Genomic DNA, 20,086 nt, shown 5'->3' with positions numbered 1-20,086 from the left:
AAATTAAGTCAAATAAATCAGTAGCCTTCCTCTACACAAAAGAGAAACAAGCTGAGAAAGAAGGGAATATAACACCCTTCAAAATTGTCCCAAATAATATAAAATACCTGGGTATGACTTTAACCATTCAAGCAAAAGATCTGAATGATAAGAACTTCAAGCCTCTGAAGAAAGAAATTGAAGAAGACCTCAGAAGATGGAAAGATCTCCCATGCTCATGGATTGGCAGAATTTAAATAGTAAAAATGGCCATTTTACCAAAAGTGATCTACAGATTCAATGCAATCCCCATCAAAACACCAATCCAATTCTTCATAGAGTTAAACAAAACAATTTACAAATTCATCTGAAATAACAAAAAACCCAGGATGCCTAAAACTATCCTCAACAATAAAAGGACTTCTGGGGGAATCACTGCTCCTGAACTCAAGCAGTATTACAGAACAATAGTGATAAAAACTTGCATGGTATTGGTATAGGGACAGACAGAATAGTGGAACAGAATTTAAGACCCAGAGATGAACACACACACCTATGGTCACTTGATTTTTAACAAAGGAGCCCAAACCATCCAATGGAAAAAAGATAGCATTTTCAGCAAATGGTGCTGATTCAACTGGAGAACAGTATGTAGAATGCAGATCAAGCCATACTTATCACCCTGTACAATGCGTACGTCCAAGTGGATCAAGGACCTCCACATCAAACCAGATACACTCAAAGTAATAGAAGAAAAAGTTGGGAAGCATCTCGAACACATGGGCACTGGAGAAAATTTCCTGAGCAATCACCAATCGCTTATGCTCTAAGATCAAGAATTGACAAATGGGATGTCATAAAACTGCAAATCTTCTGTAAGGCATAGGACACTGTTGTTAGGACAAAATGGCAACCAACAGATTGGGAAAAAAAACTTTACCAATCCTACAACTGATAGAGGTCTTCTATCCAAAATATACAAAGAACTCAAGAAGTTAGACTGCAGGGAGACAAATAACCCTATTAAAAATGGGGTTCAGAGCTAAACAACAAATTCACAGCTGAGGAATGCCGAATGGTTGAGAAACACCTAAAGAAATGTTCAACATCTTTAGTCATAAAGGAAATGCAAATCAAAACAACCCTGATATTTCATCTCACACCAGTGAGAATGGCTAAGATCGAAAACTCAGGTGACAGCAAATGCTGGCAAGGATGTGGAGAAAGAGGAACACTCCTCCATTGTTGATGGGATTGCAGACTGGTACAACCATTCTGGAAATCAGTCTGGAGGTTCCTCAGATAATTGGCCATTGAACTACCTGAGGACCCATCTATACCTCTCTTGGGCATATACCCAAAAGGCACCCCAACATATATCAAAGACACATGCTCCACTATATTCATAGCAGCCTTATTTATAATAGGCAGAAGCTGGAAAGAACCCAGATGCCCTTCAACAGAGGAATGGATACAGAAAATGTGGTATATCTACACAGTGGAATATTACTTATAATTCTTTATCTACCACAGATGGATTTGCATTGGAAAGTGACAACTAAACAGAAATGCTAATCTATGAAAAACTGTAATGTGGGTACAAATTTCTGCTTGAAAATAGGGAAAATTTGAAAAATGAACACAGATATGTTATGTTTTCAATGTTATGTTGTATTTAGAAATATTGTTCTGCAACATGTTGTGTATCAGTTTGCTGAATTGAGCATCTACCATAAATAACACATTCAGGTACCCTTTAAAGTACATTACAATCTTATCCTACAGTAAAATTTGGGTGCTGGGTGAAAGTATTGGAAAAATTATTGCAGTAATGTACATGTCATACTAGATATTTATTCAAATGATATGAATTACTCTAAATAAAATGTAAGATGGAATTTATTTATAACATATGTCTTCACGAACAAAATATCGTTATTTTGATAAGGAGCCAAATTATATTATATATTACATTGAAATAATTTTATATTAGTTTTATGTTAGACTTTTTGAAGAAACACTGACCAAATATTGAACTCTACCACATCTAGACATAATTCATTAGCATAATAGTCATTATTAGTGTTAAATCATAACACAAGATAAATGGCCTTTCTTTACTAATATTTTCCAATCAATTTTTTCTGTCTCATTTTCTTCTTTCTTGGTTTATTTTAAAGAATAATAAAGTTTAATGATCAGTGAGATATCTCTGCAAACCACATATTACATACGAAGGTTATTATTAGTTAACTGAAGTTTTTCCTTTTCCAGTAAAAAGCAAATGTTGTATTTGTTTTTCAAAGAATTTATTGGTAATTTTTACATTTTTACAGATAGATCTTAATAGATCCTAATAAATCAAAGTGGCACTGTATTGTAATGAATATTTTTTTAAAAAATATACCATTGCATTGATAATAAACAATTAAAAAGTTATATTCTCTAAGTTGATGGATAGAATAATTAATGTCTAAATAATTTTCTATAATTTGTTTTTGATGAATATTTTTATTTACATTTCAAGTGTTATCCCCTTTCGCATCCATGAGCACTTTATCCTATTCCCCTCCCCTTTTTCTGTAAGGGTGCTCCCCCTCCCCAACTATCACACCTTACTGCCTCCCTGCTTTCACATTCCCTTACACTGGGGACTCAGCCTTGTCAGGTCCAAGGACTTCTCATCTCTTTGGAACCCCCAAAAAGCCATCTTCTGCTACATATGCAACTGGAGCCATTTGTGTCTCCATGAGTACTCTTTGGGCAGTGGTTTAGTCCCTGGGAGCTCTAGTTGATTGGTATTGTTGTTCTTATGAAGTTGCAAGTCACATGTCTCCTTCAATTCTTTCTTTTGTTACTCCAACTGGAAGCACATACTCAGTTCTATGACTTGCTGCTAGCATTTACCCCTGTATTTTTCTCGCTCTGTCTGAGCCTTTCATGAGACGGCTATCTCAGGCTCCAGTAAGCATGCACCTGTTTGCTTTTCCAAAATTGTCTAGTTTTGGTGGATGGACATATATGCTGGATCCCCAGGTGGGGCAGGCTCTTACTGGCCATTTCTTCAGTCTCTGTTCCAAACATTGTCAGCATATCTCTCCTATGAATATTTATCTTCATTCTTTTACAAAGGACTGAAGACTCCCCACTCTGATTTTCCTCCTTCTTGAATTTCATGTGGTTTGTGGATAGAATCTTGGGTAATTGAGCTTTTTGGCTAATATCCACTTATCAATGAGAGCATACCATGTGTGTGTGTGTTTGTGTGTGTGTGTGTGTGTGTGTGTGTGTGTGTGTGTGTGTGTGTTTGGGATTGGATTACCTGACTCAGAATTATATTTTCTGGTTCCATCCATTTGCCTATCAAATTCATGAAGTCATTGATTTGATAGCTTTGTGTTATTCCATTGTGTAGAGGTACCAAATTTTATGAATCCATATTTCTGTTGAAGGACATCTGGTTTTATTCCAACTTCTGGCTATAATAAATAAGGTTGATATGAACATCTTGTAGCATGTGTCTTTCTTGGATGTTGGAGCATCACTTGGGTATATGCCTAGGAGTGGTATAGCTGGTCCTCATGTAGTACTATATCTACATTTCTGAAGAACCTCCAGACTGATTTCCAGAATGGTTGTAGCAGCTTGCAATCCCACCTACAAAGGAGGAGTGTTCTTTTTCTCCAAATCCATGACACCATGTGTTGTCACCTGAGTTTTTGAACTTAGGTATTCTGACGTGTGTGATGGGGAACATAAGGATTGTTTTGATTTGCATTTCCCTGATGACTAAGGATGTTGAACATTTCTTTAGGTTCTTCTCAGCCATTCTACATTCCTTAGCTGAGAATTCTTTGTTTAGCTCTTCTCCATTCTTTGTTTACAATTTTAGTAGAGTTATTTGGCTCCGTGAAGTCTAACTTCCTGAGTTCTTTGAATATTTTGGATATTAGCTCTCTGTTGGATAAAGGATTGGTCAGGACCTCTTGTCAATTTGTTGGTCACTGTTTGTACTCATTACAGTGTTGTTTGCCTAACAGAAGCTTTGCTGGTTTATGAGGTCCAGTTTGCTTATTCTTGATCTTAGAGCATAAGTCATTGATGTTCTGTTGAGGAAAATTTCCCCAGTGCCCAAGTCTTCAAGGTTCTTCCCCACTTTTTCTTCTATTAGTTTGAGTGCATCTGGTTTTATGTGGAGGTCTTTGATCAACTGGAACGTATAGTTTGTACATGGTGATAAGAATGGGTTAACTTGCATTCTTCTACATGCTGACTTCTAATTGAACCAGCACCATTTGTTGAAAATGCTATCTTTTTCCCCCCACTGGATTGTTTTAGCTTCTCTTTCAAAGACCAAGTGACCATAGGTGTGTGTACTTTTTGTATTAAAAAGGCATATATGCTTAGCCTCATGCATATGTCACATAACAGACCTACAGGAGGGACGATCTTGATGGAACTACTGATCAAATAAAAATATTTTTCTCATGTCACCACCCATCTTCTATGAAGAAATATATGATTAGATGTATTACTTACCACCCAAACAGAAAGAGATTATGTCAGGATATATAAAAATACCTACAAAGAAAACTATATCCAAGAAGACTATAATTCTATCCCCAACAATCTTCCCAAATTCTCAGTAACGCTGTTAAACTTAATACCCTCTGCCTTGATTGGTGTTGCAATGAAGTCATTTGGATTGAATAGTGGCCTTCATCAAGGGACACACTTGTAGACCTTATAAAACTGGTAAAAGAGCAACTTCAATCACAGCACGTCATCTCCTCTTACAGACAATGAGACACCACTGGGTTCTCTATAACATAAAATTTCAAAGGGACATACAGAATTTAAGGGAAATTAATAATACCATAGGAATCTGGGGTTTTACCCCAAAGGGTGCTGAGTCATGTCCCAGCTACCCCTGCCAATGAACCCTATTGGCAATTGACATGTAAAACTGCTTTCTTTCTATCCCTCTCCACCCTTGAAACTGTAAACTCATTATTTTCTCCCAGTACCATTCCCCCATTAACATTTCAAGGCCAGTTCCACAATATGAATGGACCATTTTCCCTCAGGCAAATTCTTGTGGCACAACCATTTGCCAATTGGATGATCCCACTGCATTAAAACCTTACTAGACAAAGGACTCAGTTTATAAGACTGTATGGATAGCATCTTAATATGTGTGAGTTCTTCCACCTCTCCTCCCAACTCTAAGACCAATTAATACCTTCCCTATTCTCTCTATTAATCAAGTTATCCCCTCACAAAATACAAGTTATTCTACCAAATGTATTTTTAAGAACAGAATTATGTCATATGTCTATATGATCTCTCAAACCCACCCTTTGCTGCCTTCAAAACTTATCTCTTGCCTCCCTCCAGAGCATTTAGGATAATATTAACTTATTTTGTCTCTGATTATCCCTTCCCACAAGCACTTCCCAACCTCTGTTTCACCTCTTACAAAGGAATTATAAATCCCCACCTACACTTTGCTGAGTCAACCCAAGGTCTAAATTCTTTCAAAGTGGTCCTAAAAGTCATGGCTCTCCCTACATATGACTCAACAATGCCCATATAACTCCTTATGTTTTATTCCTCCCCTAAATTTTTGGAAGCACTTTATAGGCCACAGAGGGTGCTAGAATGACTTCACACCAGAGGGAGTGAAAAAATTCTGAACTAGGTTCCTGCACACACCAAATGATTTAAAATGGCACGGACAACAACATTAGGCTCCAGAAGAAGGACAACAAAAGTATTGATGCTATAGTCCTTATTAAAAGGGGGGGAAATATTCATAGGAAGAAATATGGAGACACAATTTGGAGCAGAGACTGAAAGAATGATCATTCAGAGCATACCCCACTTAAGGATCTAGCCCATAAAAGTGCCACAAAAGTGCCACAAAAGCCAAAAAATATTGCTGAAGCCAAGGAGTACATGTTGACAGTAACCTGAAATAGCTGTCTCCTGAGAGGAGACATGGGCAAGCGTATGACAAACACAGACGTGAATGCTAGCAGCCAACAATTGACACAAGAACACAGTGCCAATAGAAATTCGAGAAAGGTTTGAAGGAACTGAAGGGGGTTGCAACCCCATAAGAACAGCAATAACAACCAAAGATCCTGATGCTAAATCACAATCCAAAGAGTAGACATGTACAGACCCATGGCTCAAGCTGCATTTGGAGCAGAGGATGGCCTTGTTGGACACCAATGGGAGAAGAAATCCTTGTTTCTGCCAATGCCAGGATCCCCAGTGAAAGGGAATGTCTGGAAAGGAAGAGGTAGATTTTTGGGTGGGAGAACACCCACCCAAGAAGGGGAAAAAGATTGGATAGGAGTTGATGGACAGGAAAGGGAATAACATTTGAAATGTAATTTTTTTTTAAAAAATCCAATAAAAAGTGGCAGGGACAGAGACTTACCAACTATAGGGTAACAACCTCATATTATCATCAACCATTTTTCCCTCTTTTCCCCTCTTTAGTATTCAATGACCATGCATAAATCATTCCTGCTTTTTATTAGCATAATGCAATTCCTGCACAAATAAATAGCCAGTACTCTAGTGAAATTCTAGTGTATTTCTGTCCTTCCTCTGTTCCCTTTGCTGTTCCCCAGGGCTTTCAAAAAAATCCCTAAAGAGGAGCTCCCTCAATAGTTGCCAATGTGGGAAAGAGGGGAGCTGTAGCAGTTATGTATGACTGCACTGTGCGGCAGTGGACAGTGTCACCAGAAATAAAACCTGATAACTCAAGCAGATTGATGAATCCCAGCAATTCTCATAATAGAGAATTCTAGGCATTTAAATTTACTTCTGGCTAGGTTCCCTTCCTGGAACATGTGAGAAGACTGTGACAATCACTGAGCAAGGGAGAACACCAGAAGTCCTTCCCCATGAAGATAAATCACCACTAATATGTCAAAACAACCCAGTAGAAAGCATCTGCCTCTAGATCCCAACTGTTCCTCAAATACTTATACGGTGTTTTCCACAAGGAATAACAGTAACAAATTATTTCACCAAAGATCATATGAGGTTGTCTGTTTTATTGAGCTGTGATACTACTGGAAAAGAATTTTTTTCTTCTAAAATATTCATGCTGGATATAAGTTACACCCAGCAAGTTGCGTTTTGCACTTGCCTGAGCCTATTCCCTGATTGGAGGCTCTAGCTCCAGTTCCTAGCCATGCCTTCTGGACATTGCCACTCTAGGTGGCCTTTGCAGCCACATAAAGGGTCTGGCAGCCTGCCTTGTTGCAGATTCCCCTTGGAGGGCTGTAACTCTTTGGCCACTCTGGCCAGGCTGAAGCACCTTGGCTTCCCACCTAGAGCACCCAGTATGAAGACAACTGACTTCCTGGATGTGGAACAGGAAGAGCTGAAGTGCCACAATTGATATTCATGAGAATTCAATGAGCCCTCTTATTCCATAGGAAGGGTGAGTCCCCCAACCCCCAGGCAAGCAACCAGTCCTTGTTCTACTGTGCATTTGATCAGCTCCATGGCATGGATTTGGACAGGTTAAAGGGACAACTGAAGTTTTCTGCCCAGAGCTACTCTTTGGTATGGGATGAAGGTCCCTTTAGCCCATCTGCAACACAACACCCTTAATGGTATATTGGCAAAGACCTTCTATTTAGATTCTCTTTAAAATAACAACAACAACAACAACAACAACAACAACAACAACAACAACAACAAAGCAATAAAAATCTCATAATGCAGCAGCTACTTAAGAACCATGAAACATCTGCCAGTTCTATAATCTGGAGAAGGGCTCAGCAATTTTCAACTCTGTCGAATCCCCCAAAGCCAATAGGCCAAGGGAACAGTCCCATTGAACAAGGCATTTCTTTACTCTTTTCTGTCATTGGGCAAATCCTTATCACATAAAAAAAATTCCTAGGTCCCCAATGAAGCCATTTGGTTTCCACAGTGTCCTCTTTCCAGGGAGAAGCTTAAAGTCCTCACACAATTGGTAAAAGAATAGCTTAAAACATCTGCCCACACTACATGGAACGCCCCTATATATACTATATAAGAGCTTTCAAGACAATGGAAACTAATATATGAGGTCAATTAATAAAACAGTGTGATTTGGGTCTCTCTACAACTCTGCCCCACACCAGAGACATCTCTGCCAATGTCCCACTGTTGACAGTAGACCTAAAAGACTGCTTTTCCCCCATCTCTCTCCACCTTGAGACTGCAAAAGTTTTGCATTCCCCTTTCCACCGGAGAACAAGTAAGTTCAAGTCTCTCTAAGTGAATGGACTGTTGTCACTCAGGTACTCGATAACTGTCCAATCATTTGTCAGGAGCCTGTGGCTACTGCATCTAAAACTTATTTAAATATAGGACCCAATATATATCATAATATGAATGACATCTTAATATGAAGAGATTCTTCCAGTACCCCTCCCAAATTAAAGAACAGCTAATGCCTTTCCTATTGTACCTGGTAGTCAAAAGAGTCCTTCATAAAATACAATCTATTCTTTATTCATTCCATTTTTAGGAAAAGAAATCTTTCTCAACTCAGTATACCCTCTCAAATCCACCTCTTCGTTCCCTCCAAAATTAACCCTTGCCTCTGAACAGAAAATTTTGGGTAACCTTAATTGCCCTGGAACCTGGCTCTCTCTTCCCACAAGAACCATATAACCTCACTTCAACCTCCTAAAAGCAGATAAAAGTTCTTGATACCAGAGAATATTGTCCCCTGAAGTAATCCAATCTATACATTTTCTCAATTTTGCCTAAAAAGACATGGTTCATGCTAGATATGTCTCAATCATGCCCATAGAGCTCCTTATCTTAAATTCCTCACTTGCAGTTATGCAAGTTGTATACTAACTCTAGGGCATCGTAGAATGGCTTCACACCCAGAGGAGTAGTGCACTGTGAATTCAAATAAACTGGATGCAATCACTAATATGATTTAAAATGGCACATATGGAGACCTATAAACTTAAGAAAAACCGATAATCTTTTTTTAATCAAAAACAAAAAGTCAAACGAGCAAAACAACAACACAAAAATGTTTTCCTTTCTGACATTCAATAACTAATCAAAAATCACTCCCATTTTATTATCAACTAACAGTATTCCCAGGATATGTAGACAACATTGTCTTGCTGAAAATTCTGTCTCTGCAGCCCTCTGTTGTGATTACTGCTCCTCAAAACCTTGTAAATCTCCCTAATAGGAGCAACTCAATATTTCCTGATGGGGGAAAGAGGTTACTGGGACTGTACCAATAATATACTACATTACTGAGAATGAACCACTTATTCTCTGATTCAGAGAGCTTCCCTGTCATGCTCCCCCAATATAAAGAATGATAGGCTATGTATCTGGTCATAAAGGAAGACAAGGTGCCACTTAACCTTTTCTTATACAGTTCATATGCTGTCAATTTTCTTCTCTGACTGTGAAGATCCTTTGTTAAAATAGATGCCAATCCACTTTTCCTCTACTCATACAGGCTTCCCGCTTCATACAGGAATGAAACTCCCCTATCTTCATCAAATATGTCATATCTCATAGTCCCCTGCCAGGAAAAAATCCAAAGGAAATGCCCTCACTTACCAAACAGGAGTATGCGTAGCCTCTTTTAAGCAGGCAGACCAATGACCATCACGCACACACACAAACATTAAAGGGGCTTCATGCCTGCTTCCCCCACATCATCTTGTTCAACTCAAAATGATAATAAAAAGGTGCTCCTTTTGTGCACCCCTTATTACCCTGCCAGCTTTGTAATTGATAGTCAAAAATCCCTGAGTCCTCAAATCCAATGGCTTATGGCAAATCATTGTCACCCACAAATCCAAATTCACTATATAAAAAAATTTTTGTTGTTGACATAGCTACAAACTTGTGATTTATGTGGGCTACAGTCCAAATGAGGGAAAACACAAAAGGTTAATTCAGCATATGTTCTCTATGTCTAACATCATGGACATTCCTCAAAAGATAAAAACTGATAATTACCTTGCCTTCACTATCTCAATTCCACAACTTCTTCACTAAATGGAAAGGTAACCACAGGGAGAAATACCCTCAGGGCCAAGAAACAGCAGAAAGAACACAGCAAAAGCTAAAAGCTCAAATTCTAGAAAAGAAGACAACCATCTTACTCTTAATGTACAATTAACAATAGTTGTGACTACACTAAATTATCATGTACAAAAACTCCAAACACACCCTGTATCCCTACATTGCCTTGGACAAAAATTAACACTCCCTATCCTAATATGACGGCATGATCTTTGGGTGGGATGTAGAAGGAACCAGATTCCCTCCATACCAATCAGAGGGATTTTGTTTGTGATTTCCCATGGGACTAATCTAAATCTATCTAGATTCCCACCAGAAATTTCTGATACCACCTCATCTTCCAAGAATATTTTTTGCCTCTTACTGGCACATCAAGGACAGATGAGGAGGATGTATTGGCCATTTCGTTGAGAGTGATGAACAACGCAAGCAACCAAGTTTTATGGTCACATTCTAATTGATGTTCTCATGAGTGATCTCTGCTTGAGTGATTGTTAGCTAAGCCCACTGTACTGCACATTCCTCCAGCACTTATGGTAGTCAGACTTTTCCTTTGTGAGGACTGTAGTAAAATGTTTTACTGTTTGTTGTAGCAGGCGTTTATATTCTAAATAATAATCTATGCTTCCTGATAATGGTTTTCCCTGATAACATCTTGAACTGAAATCAGTACAAAACTTGAAGTCACTTTTTGTGCATTTCTGCTGTATAAGCTTTTAGTACTTCATTCTTCCTGTATACAGTTAAATGGAATTCTATTTGGACAAATGCTGACATTACATTTTGTATTTTATATCCAAATAATTTGACAAGTGATTTCATACTGATGTATTGTGTCATTTCCAGACAATTTAATTGTGATAAACTTGCATCATTAAAATCAAGAATGAAGGGGATGGGGATTTAGCTCAGTGGTAGAGCGCTTGCCTAGGAAGCGCAAGGCCCTGGGTTCAGTCCCCAGCTCCAAAAAAAAAAAAAAGAACCAAAAAAAAAAATCAAGAATGAAAATATGTGTGATGTGGTGGTGGTGGTGTTTTTTTTCTGTTATAGTTTAGGCAGCTATAATGTATATTTTGATGAATTACTCAATTAATTTTTCCTCATCAACTTTACTGATTGACTTTCTGTTTTCACATTTTATTATGCTATTTTATTACATGTTAAATGCTTTGATGTGTTCCCAAACTATGTATCAGATATTCCTTTTCATTATATCTTCTTATGCTAGAAAATTATTGTTTTTGTTTTCTACAGTAGTTACAGCTTCAATATTTTTCATTTACAAATGGAATGGTGTGTGTGTGTGTTTGTGTGTGTGTGTGTGTGTGTGTGTGTGTGTGTGTGTGAGTGAGTGTTTGTGTGCATACTTGCATTACATGGTTTGGTAATGAGAGACAAATATTTCAGAAATCCCCATTCGTTGAAACAGTATATATCTGTCCCCCAACTTCCTCTTTACACCTGACATAGATGGCTCATGAGTTTCTTATCAATCTTCCTGTCTAACACTTCCTTCTCTGCATTAGCAAGCTGGGATTACACATACTTCACATCACAAAATGCATTTTTACCTGGGTTTTAGGACTGAATATATGTTGTCATGAATGCTTAGCATTTATGTTTAAATGCTACAGCACTTTAGTTTTTTTTCCCTTGCAAGTAGTTATACTATAAAAGAATTACAATGACACTTAACCACTTTCACTTCTCCAAAGTCCTCTGTAGGCCTGAGCTTCTGATCAGATCCAGCACGCCCTGTTACACTGTACACAGCATATGTTGAGGAATGTGTGTTATGATTCTAAATCCTTCAATATATGAGTCTTTGAAAAGGGATTATTCAAGGATAATTATCTATATACAACTTGCTGAGGATATGCGATAAGTTTTTGTCATCTCTTGATTTTGATCACAATCTTACTTCCTTTGAAAATGCTTCTGTCTTTTGTTAAGAGTGTTTCATCTGTATACATTAGAGGGATTTAAGGGTTGAGTTCCTTCTCAATTGTAATGGTCTATATATTACCATTGTGCAGACTTGTGTGTATACATATATGTATGTGTGTGTGTGTGTGTGTAATATGCCTTGGTTATTAAATTATTGAGGTTAAGGGTAGATTGCTATCATCTGGTATATTGTTTTTGTGGATATTTTCGTCTGAAAAGTTCATACATGTCATGTATTTCTCATTATAGTCTGGGATTTCAATGCAAGAATTTTAAACTCCAATGTTGCCTTCCTGCCCTCATATATCATGTGGCCTCTTTCTTTATTTTGTGGAATTATATTCTGAAGCATAATAAGATTTATACTTGTTTTCACAGATGACCTTGGCTAATGAAGAGGAATAATTCCCTGCTTTCCTGAAATCTTTTCTACACTTTCTTATGACTCCTTTAGCAGGCTTGGCTTCCACCAAGTTCAGTCACTTTAAGCTGTGCAGATTCAACTGTGATCCAGAGTTTGTGGATATTTTAAACCAATACTGCTATACCAACTGCCCCTCCTCAGGTTTTTTATTCTTTTGCATAATCTAATGACCGGATATTCAATGTGATCATCCTTGCACTTTTTCCTAAATAATGAGATGAACACTGTGCTCAGGTGATATCCCAAAGTTCTGTTGCTGTTTATCTGCAGTGCAGAAAACTGAAATCTACTCAAAACTGAATTAGCTAATTAAATGATAATAAACATTTTGTTCAATGATTCAGTCAGAATATCAGTCATCATTAAATCAGAGAATCAAAATAGTGCAAGCTTCCAGCAAATGATAAATCTTTTTCACTGAAAATACAAACAGAAATCTATCTGCCATGTCTATCTCTTGGAAGTGAGAACCAACCTCAGCAAATAAAATAAAAAATAGAACTGGAAGATGCACGTGATGTGGCATAATTAAATTGTGTGTGAAATAAATTCAAGGGGAGTTGAGTTGGGAGTGATGCCATTCTTTTTGAAGCCCAGGGCAAGAACATATTGAAAATATGTAGAAGTGCAAGTATGACCCATATATTGAAATTCAACTTACCAGTCATTCCATATTTTTAGCAAACAAATAGGAAATATGCAGAGAAAGAAGAACTAAAATACATAATAACAAAAGAAGTCCAAAGATTCTTGGGTACACTTAGAACTTGACAACATTTTGCAGTTATTTATTTGAACATTGAAGTGCAGGTATGTCATATGTCTTCAATGATAAAAAGGGAGTTCCCACCCTCATGAAGCAGCTGCACTCAGACCTGGAGGTGCCTCAGTAATCACCATGTTCTTCAGTGAATAGGCACATAGAACCAAATCCTTCAGGAACCCAGGAAAAAAAAATGATTTGATATACACACCAGAATGCAATTTTTATATGCAAGTATAAAATATATCAGATGATCATTAGTTTCTGTTAAGCAAAATACTGAAATCTGATACCAAGTTTTCCAATACAAACATTGTAACCTGACTTATACAGTAAATTTACAAATAATCTAAGACTTGTCACCTCTTGGCTCCCACTATATATCATGCTGTATGTCAGGAAGTCATGCAAATAAGGCAGATTACTCTTCATTAAAGCAGACAGACCTAAACTTGCATTTCAGGCAGAGGAGCTCTGTTCAGTTTCCCAAGACTTCTGATTGATTACTCAACATGGAGTTGGAACTGAGATTAATTTTTATTTTTGCTTTCTTAAACGGTAATATTTTAAAAAAGAAATAGATGCTGAATTTGTCAGTTGACATGAATATGAGGAACAGTGGATGTGTGTGGTAATTTTTGACTAGTATTTTCTGTACTTATAGATGTCAAGGGTGAAGTGAAGCTGGTGGAATCTGGAGGAGGCTTGCTGAAACCCGGGGGTTCTCTGAAACTCTCTTGTGTAGCCTCGGGATTCACTTTCAGTAACTACTGGATGCACTGGGTTCGACAGGCTCCTGGAAAGGGCCTGGAGTGGATTGGAGAGATTGAATATGACGGCACTGAGACAAACTATGCACCATCCATAAAGGATCGATTCACAATCTCCAGAGACAATGCCAAGAACACCCTGTACCTGCAGATGAGCAGTGTGAGATCTGAGGACACTGCCACTTATTTCTGTACTACATACACAATGAATGAACTTCACTGTGAAACTAGACAAAAACTTCACTGTCAGGCCCTCTGAACCACCAGGGGGTGCACTGTACGCCTAGTATGCACAACACTGGTTAAGATCAGATTATAAACACATAATCGAGCACTATTCTCAGGTATCTAAACTTCCTTTCACCTTAGTTTCTCAGAAAGGTTTTAAAAATGTTTGTTTTGGAGAAACTATTATGATCAAACCCTTTCTTATATTTCTGCTGTTATCAAAATATAGGAGGCAGTGTCTCACATGAAGAAAATACATAACAAGAATTATGAGTTCATAAATATTTTAGTCTTCATTGCTGAAATAACATGAGGAAGTTCATGGTGACCCTTGTGTTATAATGAGGATTAAACTATTTCCATAAGACACAACAGCAACAAAGACAACTTGTAATTTAAATCATCTAATGGGCCTAGCTTACACATTCAGTGGTTCAGTCTGCTGTCAGCATTATGAGAATCATGGCAACTTGCAGGAAGACATGGGCGGAATTTACCTTGATCTGAAGATATCCAGGAGGAGACTCTTTTCTGCAGGAAGCCTGAAGAGTAGTCTCTTCCACAGGGTGGGTTGTTTGTATAGAAGGAGACCAGAATAGGTCACTAGCACTGTGACACACTTACTCCAAACAGGCTATAGTTCTTCCAATAAGGCCACACCTCCTAATAATTTCAGTTCCTATGGGCCAAGCATATTCAAAACACCACACTCTGTTTGTTTGTTTGTTTTTCCTATATTCAAGACAGAGTCTTTCTCAGAATTTTTATTAGAGTAGCACTTATAATTAATGGAAAATCCAGAGGGAGAGGGAATGATGGACCATAAACCCTAATGAGTCCGAAACCTCCATTCATTTCCCTGGGTACTGTGAATATCACATTTCAGATATGATAATCTCTTTTGTATAATTCATTTCTCCACGACCCTCATGACTATTCATTATTGGATTTTATATAAATTTATTTATTGAGTAAAGTCGGTGTCTACATAGAGAAATATATTTGAAACACTGTTTCTAGTCTTTTACAGGACCTGGCGATGGAATTACACCTCTCAGAGGTATAGAGATTATGCCTCAGAGAACATTCTGCACTTCATGAGAAGTTAAATCTACTCTTCAAGAAAGAATCTCTTACACAATGTGATATCTTACCTAAGTCCAGCATGGATAACATGGATATTAGGTATCACCAGAACCCTGTAAACCCAGCTCATTTCTTAAAGAGTGACAGGAATTCCAGCTTCATTTTCAAAGAAATTTCCATCACTCTGAAAAAAGCTGAGAATGTCTTAGTTAATTCCTTTGTGAAATAAAGAATATCAAAGTGATTTTAAAAATGTGATGAGAATAATGGAAGAAGAAACAAAAACAGAGTAAGTTGAACTAAAGAATTGAAAAAGCAGCAGGAGCATGTGTCAAGAACTCCAATATGATAAAGCACACAAGTAATTAATTCATGTACCATTTTGAAGTGAACTCATGATAAAGTCCAGTAGACATTACCATCATATTTCCATAGAATCCTAAGTGTTGAGAGTTACTGTTTATAATTCATGAATTGGGAAATGACTAATTCTAGATCAATAACTTATTACCTTCTACTTAATTTAAAAATACATTGTGGAATCGTATAAGTAGGCAGTTAACTTTCTGACTTACATACAATTTTGTGGCCCACATATTAAATATATAGTGAATAAAATATTTTAAAATATAAAACTGTACAGTCTCTCCTGTATAGCTGGGATTTATGCTTTTCCTCTATAACCTCTTTTTTCCTCTGCAGCCTCTGGGAATCATGAGAACATTGCTCACCATTCCAGAATTTTCTCCATTTCACACCCCATGTAACTCAGCTCAGCCAGGACTGTCTTCAGGTATCTGGATTTTCCTATTATTCCAATGTATTTAGGGTGAATCCTGTTCTCTCAAACAGAGAAAAACATTTCCATCATCTCAACACCACATCACAGTGTTTCCATACATTCTCATTTTCTTTATCCATTCCTTCTTCTGTAAACAAGGGGATTTTCTTCTCTATCTTTTTTTGCAAGTTTGATCATTTTGTAAGTATATAACATGTGTTTTGATTATATCTCTGTCATTCCTCCCAGTAAGTTCTAAATATTAACATTCAACAAGTCACTCTCAACTTTGTAATGATAAACCTTCCTTTCATATCTCTGTGACTGTTAATAACCTGCACCTCTTGCACCTGGTGATATAATCTTCTGATTGACATATGCCACTGTAGTTTATTCATAGCATAGTAGTTAATTGGGAGAAGTTATGATGCTGCTGAATTTTGTTTGTTAAACAGTACATACCACTGTGACTATGTAATTACACTTAAACAAACAAAATTTTCAAGTCTGTGTGTTGTCTTCAGCATTTTTTATTTCCTCTGTCTTACAAGTTATTCTAAGCATGTGATGTATATCCCAGTTTGTATTTAACTTGCATTTCAATGATTTAATATATTTACATATGTATGAACATGCCATTCACATATATTGTTTACAGAATGTCTGTGTAACATGTTTTTTCTGTTTATATGAATTTTCCTTTCTTGTGACTGAGTAACCTGCTTATCTATAGATTAGCTCATAATCATATTTATGCTGCAAATATTTTTACATACTGATACCAAGGAGTCAGTACAAAAATCATGAAAATGAAACACTGAACAAAGTAAGGAGTGTGAGTGTATACATGTGTGAGTGTTTGTGTGTGCATGTGTGTGTGTGTGCGTGTGTGTGTGTATGTGCGTATGCATGTGCTTTTGTGTGCAAATAGCTAATAGGAGGGGGAAGGACAGGAATTTAGGAGTGAGAGATATGGATGGCATAACATTTTGTTTCCTATTTTGCTTTATTTTAATATAACTAGTATTGCTTTAAACATACATAATCTATTTATATAAATATAAATATAAATATAAATATTAAATGTATATAAATATATGTGTGCATTTATATATATATACATACATATATAAATATATATACATTATATGTATACATATATACATATATTTATCTATGGTGTAGATCAATGTGGTTCTTTGTTTATTCGTTCTATTTTGGGGAAATATCTGAATTCATGATTATTTTCAGTATATAAATTCATGTCATTTGTACTATTAAATTGTCCTGTGGAGGCTTGATGCCCCTGTGTAGTGGATTGCAAGAGCAATGAGGAGGGAATAGGTCAGTGGGTGGAGGAGGACCCTCATCGAGATAAAGGGAAGGGGGAGAGAATGGGCGGGATGTGGAGTTTGTAGAGAGTAACCAGTGGGGAGGGAGAGCTATACCTTCAGAGAGGCAGACACACCTGGGAAACCAGAAGAGACTGCACGCTGCACACATTACTGATTCCAGAGGAAAATACCAAACACCATCTGGAACCCTGGTGAACTGAAGCTCCCAGAAACAGCGGCACAGATCTTCCTGGTGGCTGCCACCTCAGAGAGCTCGTGGGCAGCATCCCGTGAGCAAACTTGACCCTTGGGACCACAGGTAAGACCAACTTTTCTGCTGCAAGTGACCAGCCTGGTGAACTCGGAACACACAGAGGCAGAATTCCTCTAGGACCTGGCACTCCCTGTGTTTACCAGGAGTCCCACACCTGCAGATCCCGGCCCGCAGCAGCTCTCTGCTCCCTGACCCCATGGGAGAGAGACCTCACCGCCTGGTCAGTGGGCACTTCTGAGACCGCAGAAGAGGAAGAGACCACCAACACTGCCCACCCCTGCCCACATCCCTGGCCCAAGAGGAAACTGTATAACTCCTCTGGGTTCCCAAGGGGGAGGGCCCAGGAGCAGAAGGACCCCTGCGCCTGAGACACCGCCGGAACCTGAAGGAACAGACCTGATAAACAGTTCTCAACACCCAAATCCCGTGGGAGGGAGAGCTAAACCTTCAGAGAGGCAGACACGCCTGGGAAACCAGAAGAGACTGCACGCTGCACACATTACTGATTCCAGAGGAAAACACCAAACACCATCTGGAACCCTGATGCACTGAAGTTCCCGGAAACTGTGGCACAGATCTTCCTGGTTGCTGCCGCCACAGAGAGCTCCTGGGCAGCACCCCGAGAGCAAACTTGAGCCTTGGGACCACAGGTAAGACCAACTTTTCTGCTACAAGTGACCTGCCTGGTGAACTCAAGACACAGGCCCACAGGAACAGCTGAAGACCTGTAGAGAGGAAAAACTACATGCCCGAAAGCAGAACACTCTGTCCCCATAACAGGCTGAAAGAAAACAGGAAAACAGGTCTACAGCACTCCTGACACACAGGCTTACAGGACAGTCTAGCCACTGTCAGAAATAGCAGAACAAAGCAACACTAGAGATAATCTGATGGCGAGAGGCAAGCGCAGGAAACCAAGCAACAGAAACCAAGACTACATGGCACCATCGGAGGCCAATTCTCCCATCAAAACAAACATGGAATATCCAAACACACCAGAAAAGCAAGATCTAGTTTCAAAATCATATTTGATCATGATGCTGGACGACTTCAAGAAAGACGTGAAGAACTCCCTTAGAAAACAACTAGAACCCTACAGAGAGGAATCGCAAAAATCCCTGAAAGAATTCCAGGAAATCATAAATAAACAAGTAGAAGCCCATAGAGAGGAGTCACAAAAGTCCCTGAAAGAATTCCAGGAAATCATAAATAAACAAGTAGAAGGCCATAGAGAGGAGTCACAAAAATCCCTGAAAGAATTCCAGGAAAACACAATCAAACAGTTGAAGGAATTAAAAATGGAAATAGAAGCAATCAAGAAAGAACACATGGAAACAACCCTGGATATAGAAAACCAAAAGAAGACACAAGGAGCTGTAGATACAAGCTTCACCAACAGAATACAGGGGATGGAAGAGAGAATCTCAGGAGCAGAAGATTCCATAGAAATCATTGACTCAACTGTCAAAGATAATGTAAAGCGGAAAAAGCTACTGGTCCAAAACATACAGGAAATCCAGGACTCAATGAGAAGATCAAACCTAAGGATAATAGGTATAGAAGAGAGTGAAGACTCCCAGCTCAAAGGACCAGTAAATATCTTCAACAAAATCATAGAAGAAAACTTCCCTAACCTAAAAAAAGAGATACCCATAGGCATACAAGAAGCCTACAGAACTCCAAATAGATTGGACCAGAAAAGAAACACCTACCGTCACATAATAGTCAAAACACCAAACGCACAAAATAAAGAAAGACTATTAAAAGCAGTAAGGGAAAAAGGTCAAGTAACATATAATGGCAGACCTATCAGAATCACACCAGACTTTTCTCCAGAAACTATGAAGGCCGGAAGATCCTGGAATGATGTCATACAGACCCTAAGAGAACACAAATGCCAGCCCAGGTTACTGTATCTTGCAAAACTCTCAATTAACATAGATGGAGAAACCAAGATATTCCATGACAAAACCAAATTTACACAATATCTTTCTACAAATCCAGCACTACAAAGGATAATAAATGGTAAAGCCAAACATAAGGACACAAGCTATACCCTAGAAGAAGCAAGAAACTAATCATCTGGGCAACAAAACAATGAGAAAAAAAGCACACAAACATAACCTCACATTCACATATGAATATAACAGGAAGCAATAATCACTATTCCTTAATATCTCTCAACATCAATGGCCTCAACTCCACAATAAAAACATAGATTAACAAACTGGATACACAACGAGGACCCTGCATTCTGCTGGCTACAGGAAACACACCTCAGAGACAAAGACAGACACTACCTCAGAGTGAAAGGCTGGAAAACAAATTTCCAAGCAAATGGTCAGAAGAAGCAAGCTGGAGTAGCCATTCTAATAACAAATAAGATCAATTTTCAACTAAAAGTCATCAAA

At 38.1% G+C, this 20,086-nt stretch overlaps 1 gene segment (V, D, J or C); it reads left to right on the top strand.

Annotated features, from left to right (window-relative positions):
* The first annotated feature begins 13,648 nt into the window (after window positions 1–13,648).
* On the top strand, window positions 13,649–14,231 carry Ighvl1 (immunoglobulin heavy chain variable region like 1). The segment is given in 2 exon segments: window positions 13,649–13,760; window positions 13,867–14,231. Coding segments are annotated over 2 exon segments (411 nt in total).
* The last annotated feature ends 5,855 nt before the right edge of the window (window positions 14,232–20,086 follow it).

The sequence above is a fragment of the Rattus norvegicus genome, chromosome 6 (genome assembly GCF_036323735.1).
Source record: "Rattus norvegicus strain BN/NHsdMcwi chromosome 6, GRCr8, whole genome shotgun sequence".
Lineage (NCBI taxonomy): Eukaryota > Metazoa > Chordata > Mammalia > Rodentia > Muridae > Rattus > Rattus norvegicus.
The sequence above is the reverse complement of the archived record's forward strand: the minus strand, read 5'-3'. Positions and strand labels throughout refer to the sequence as shown.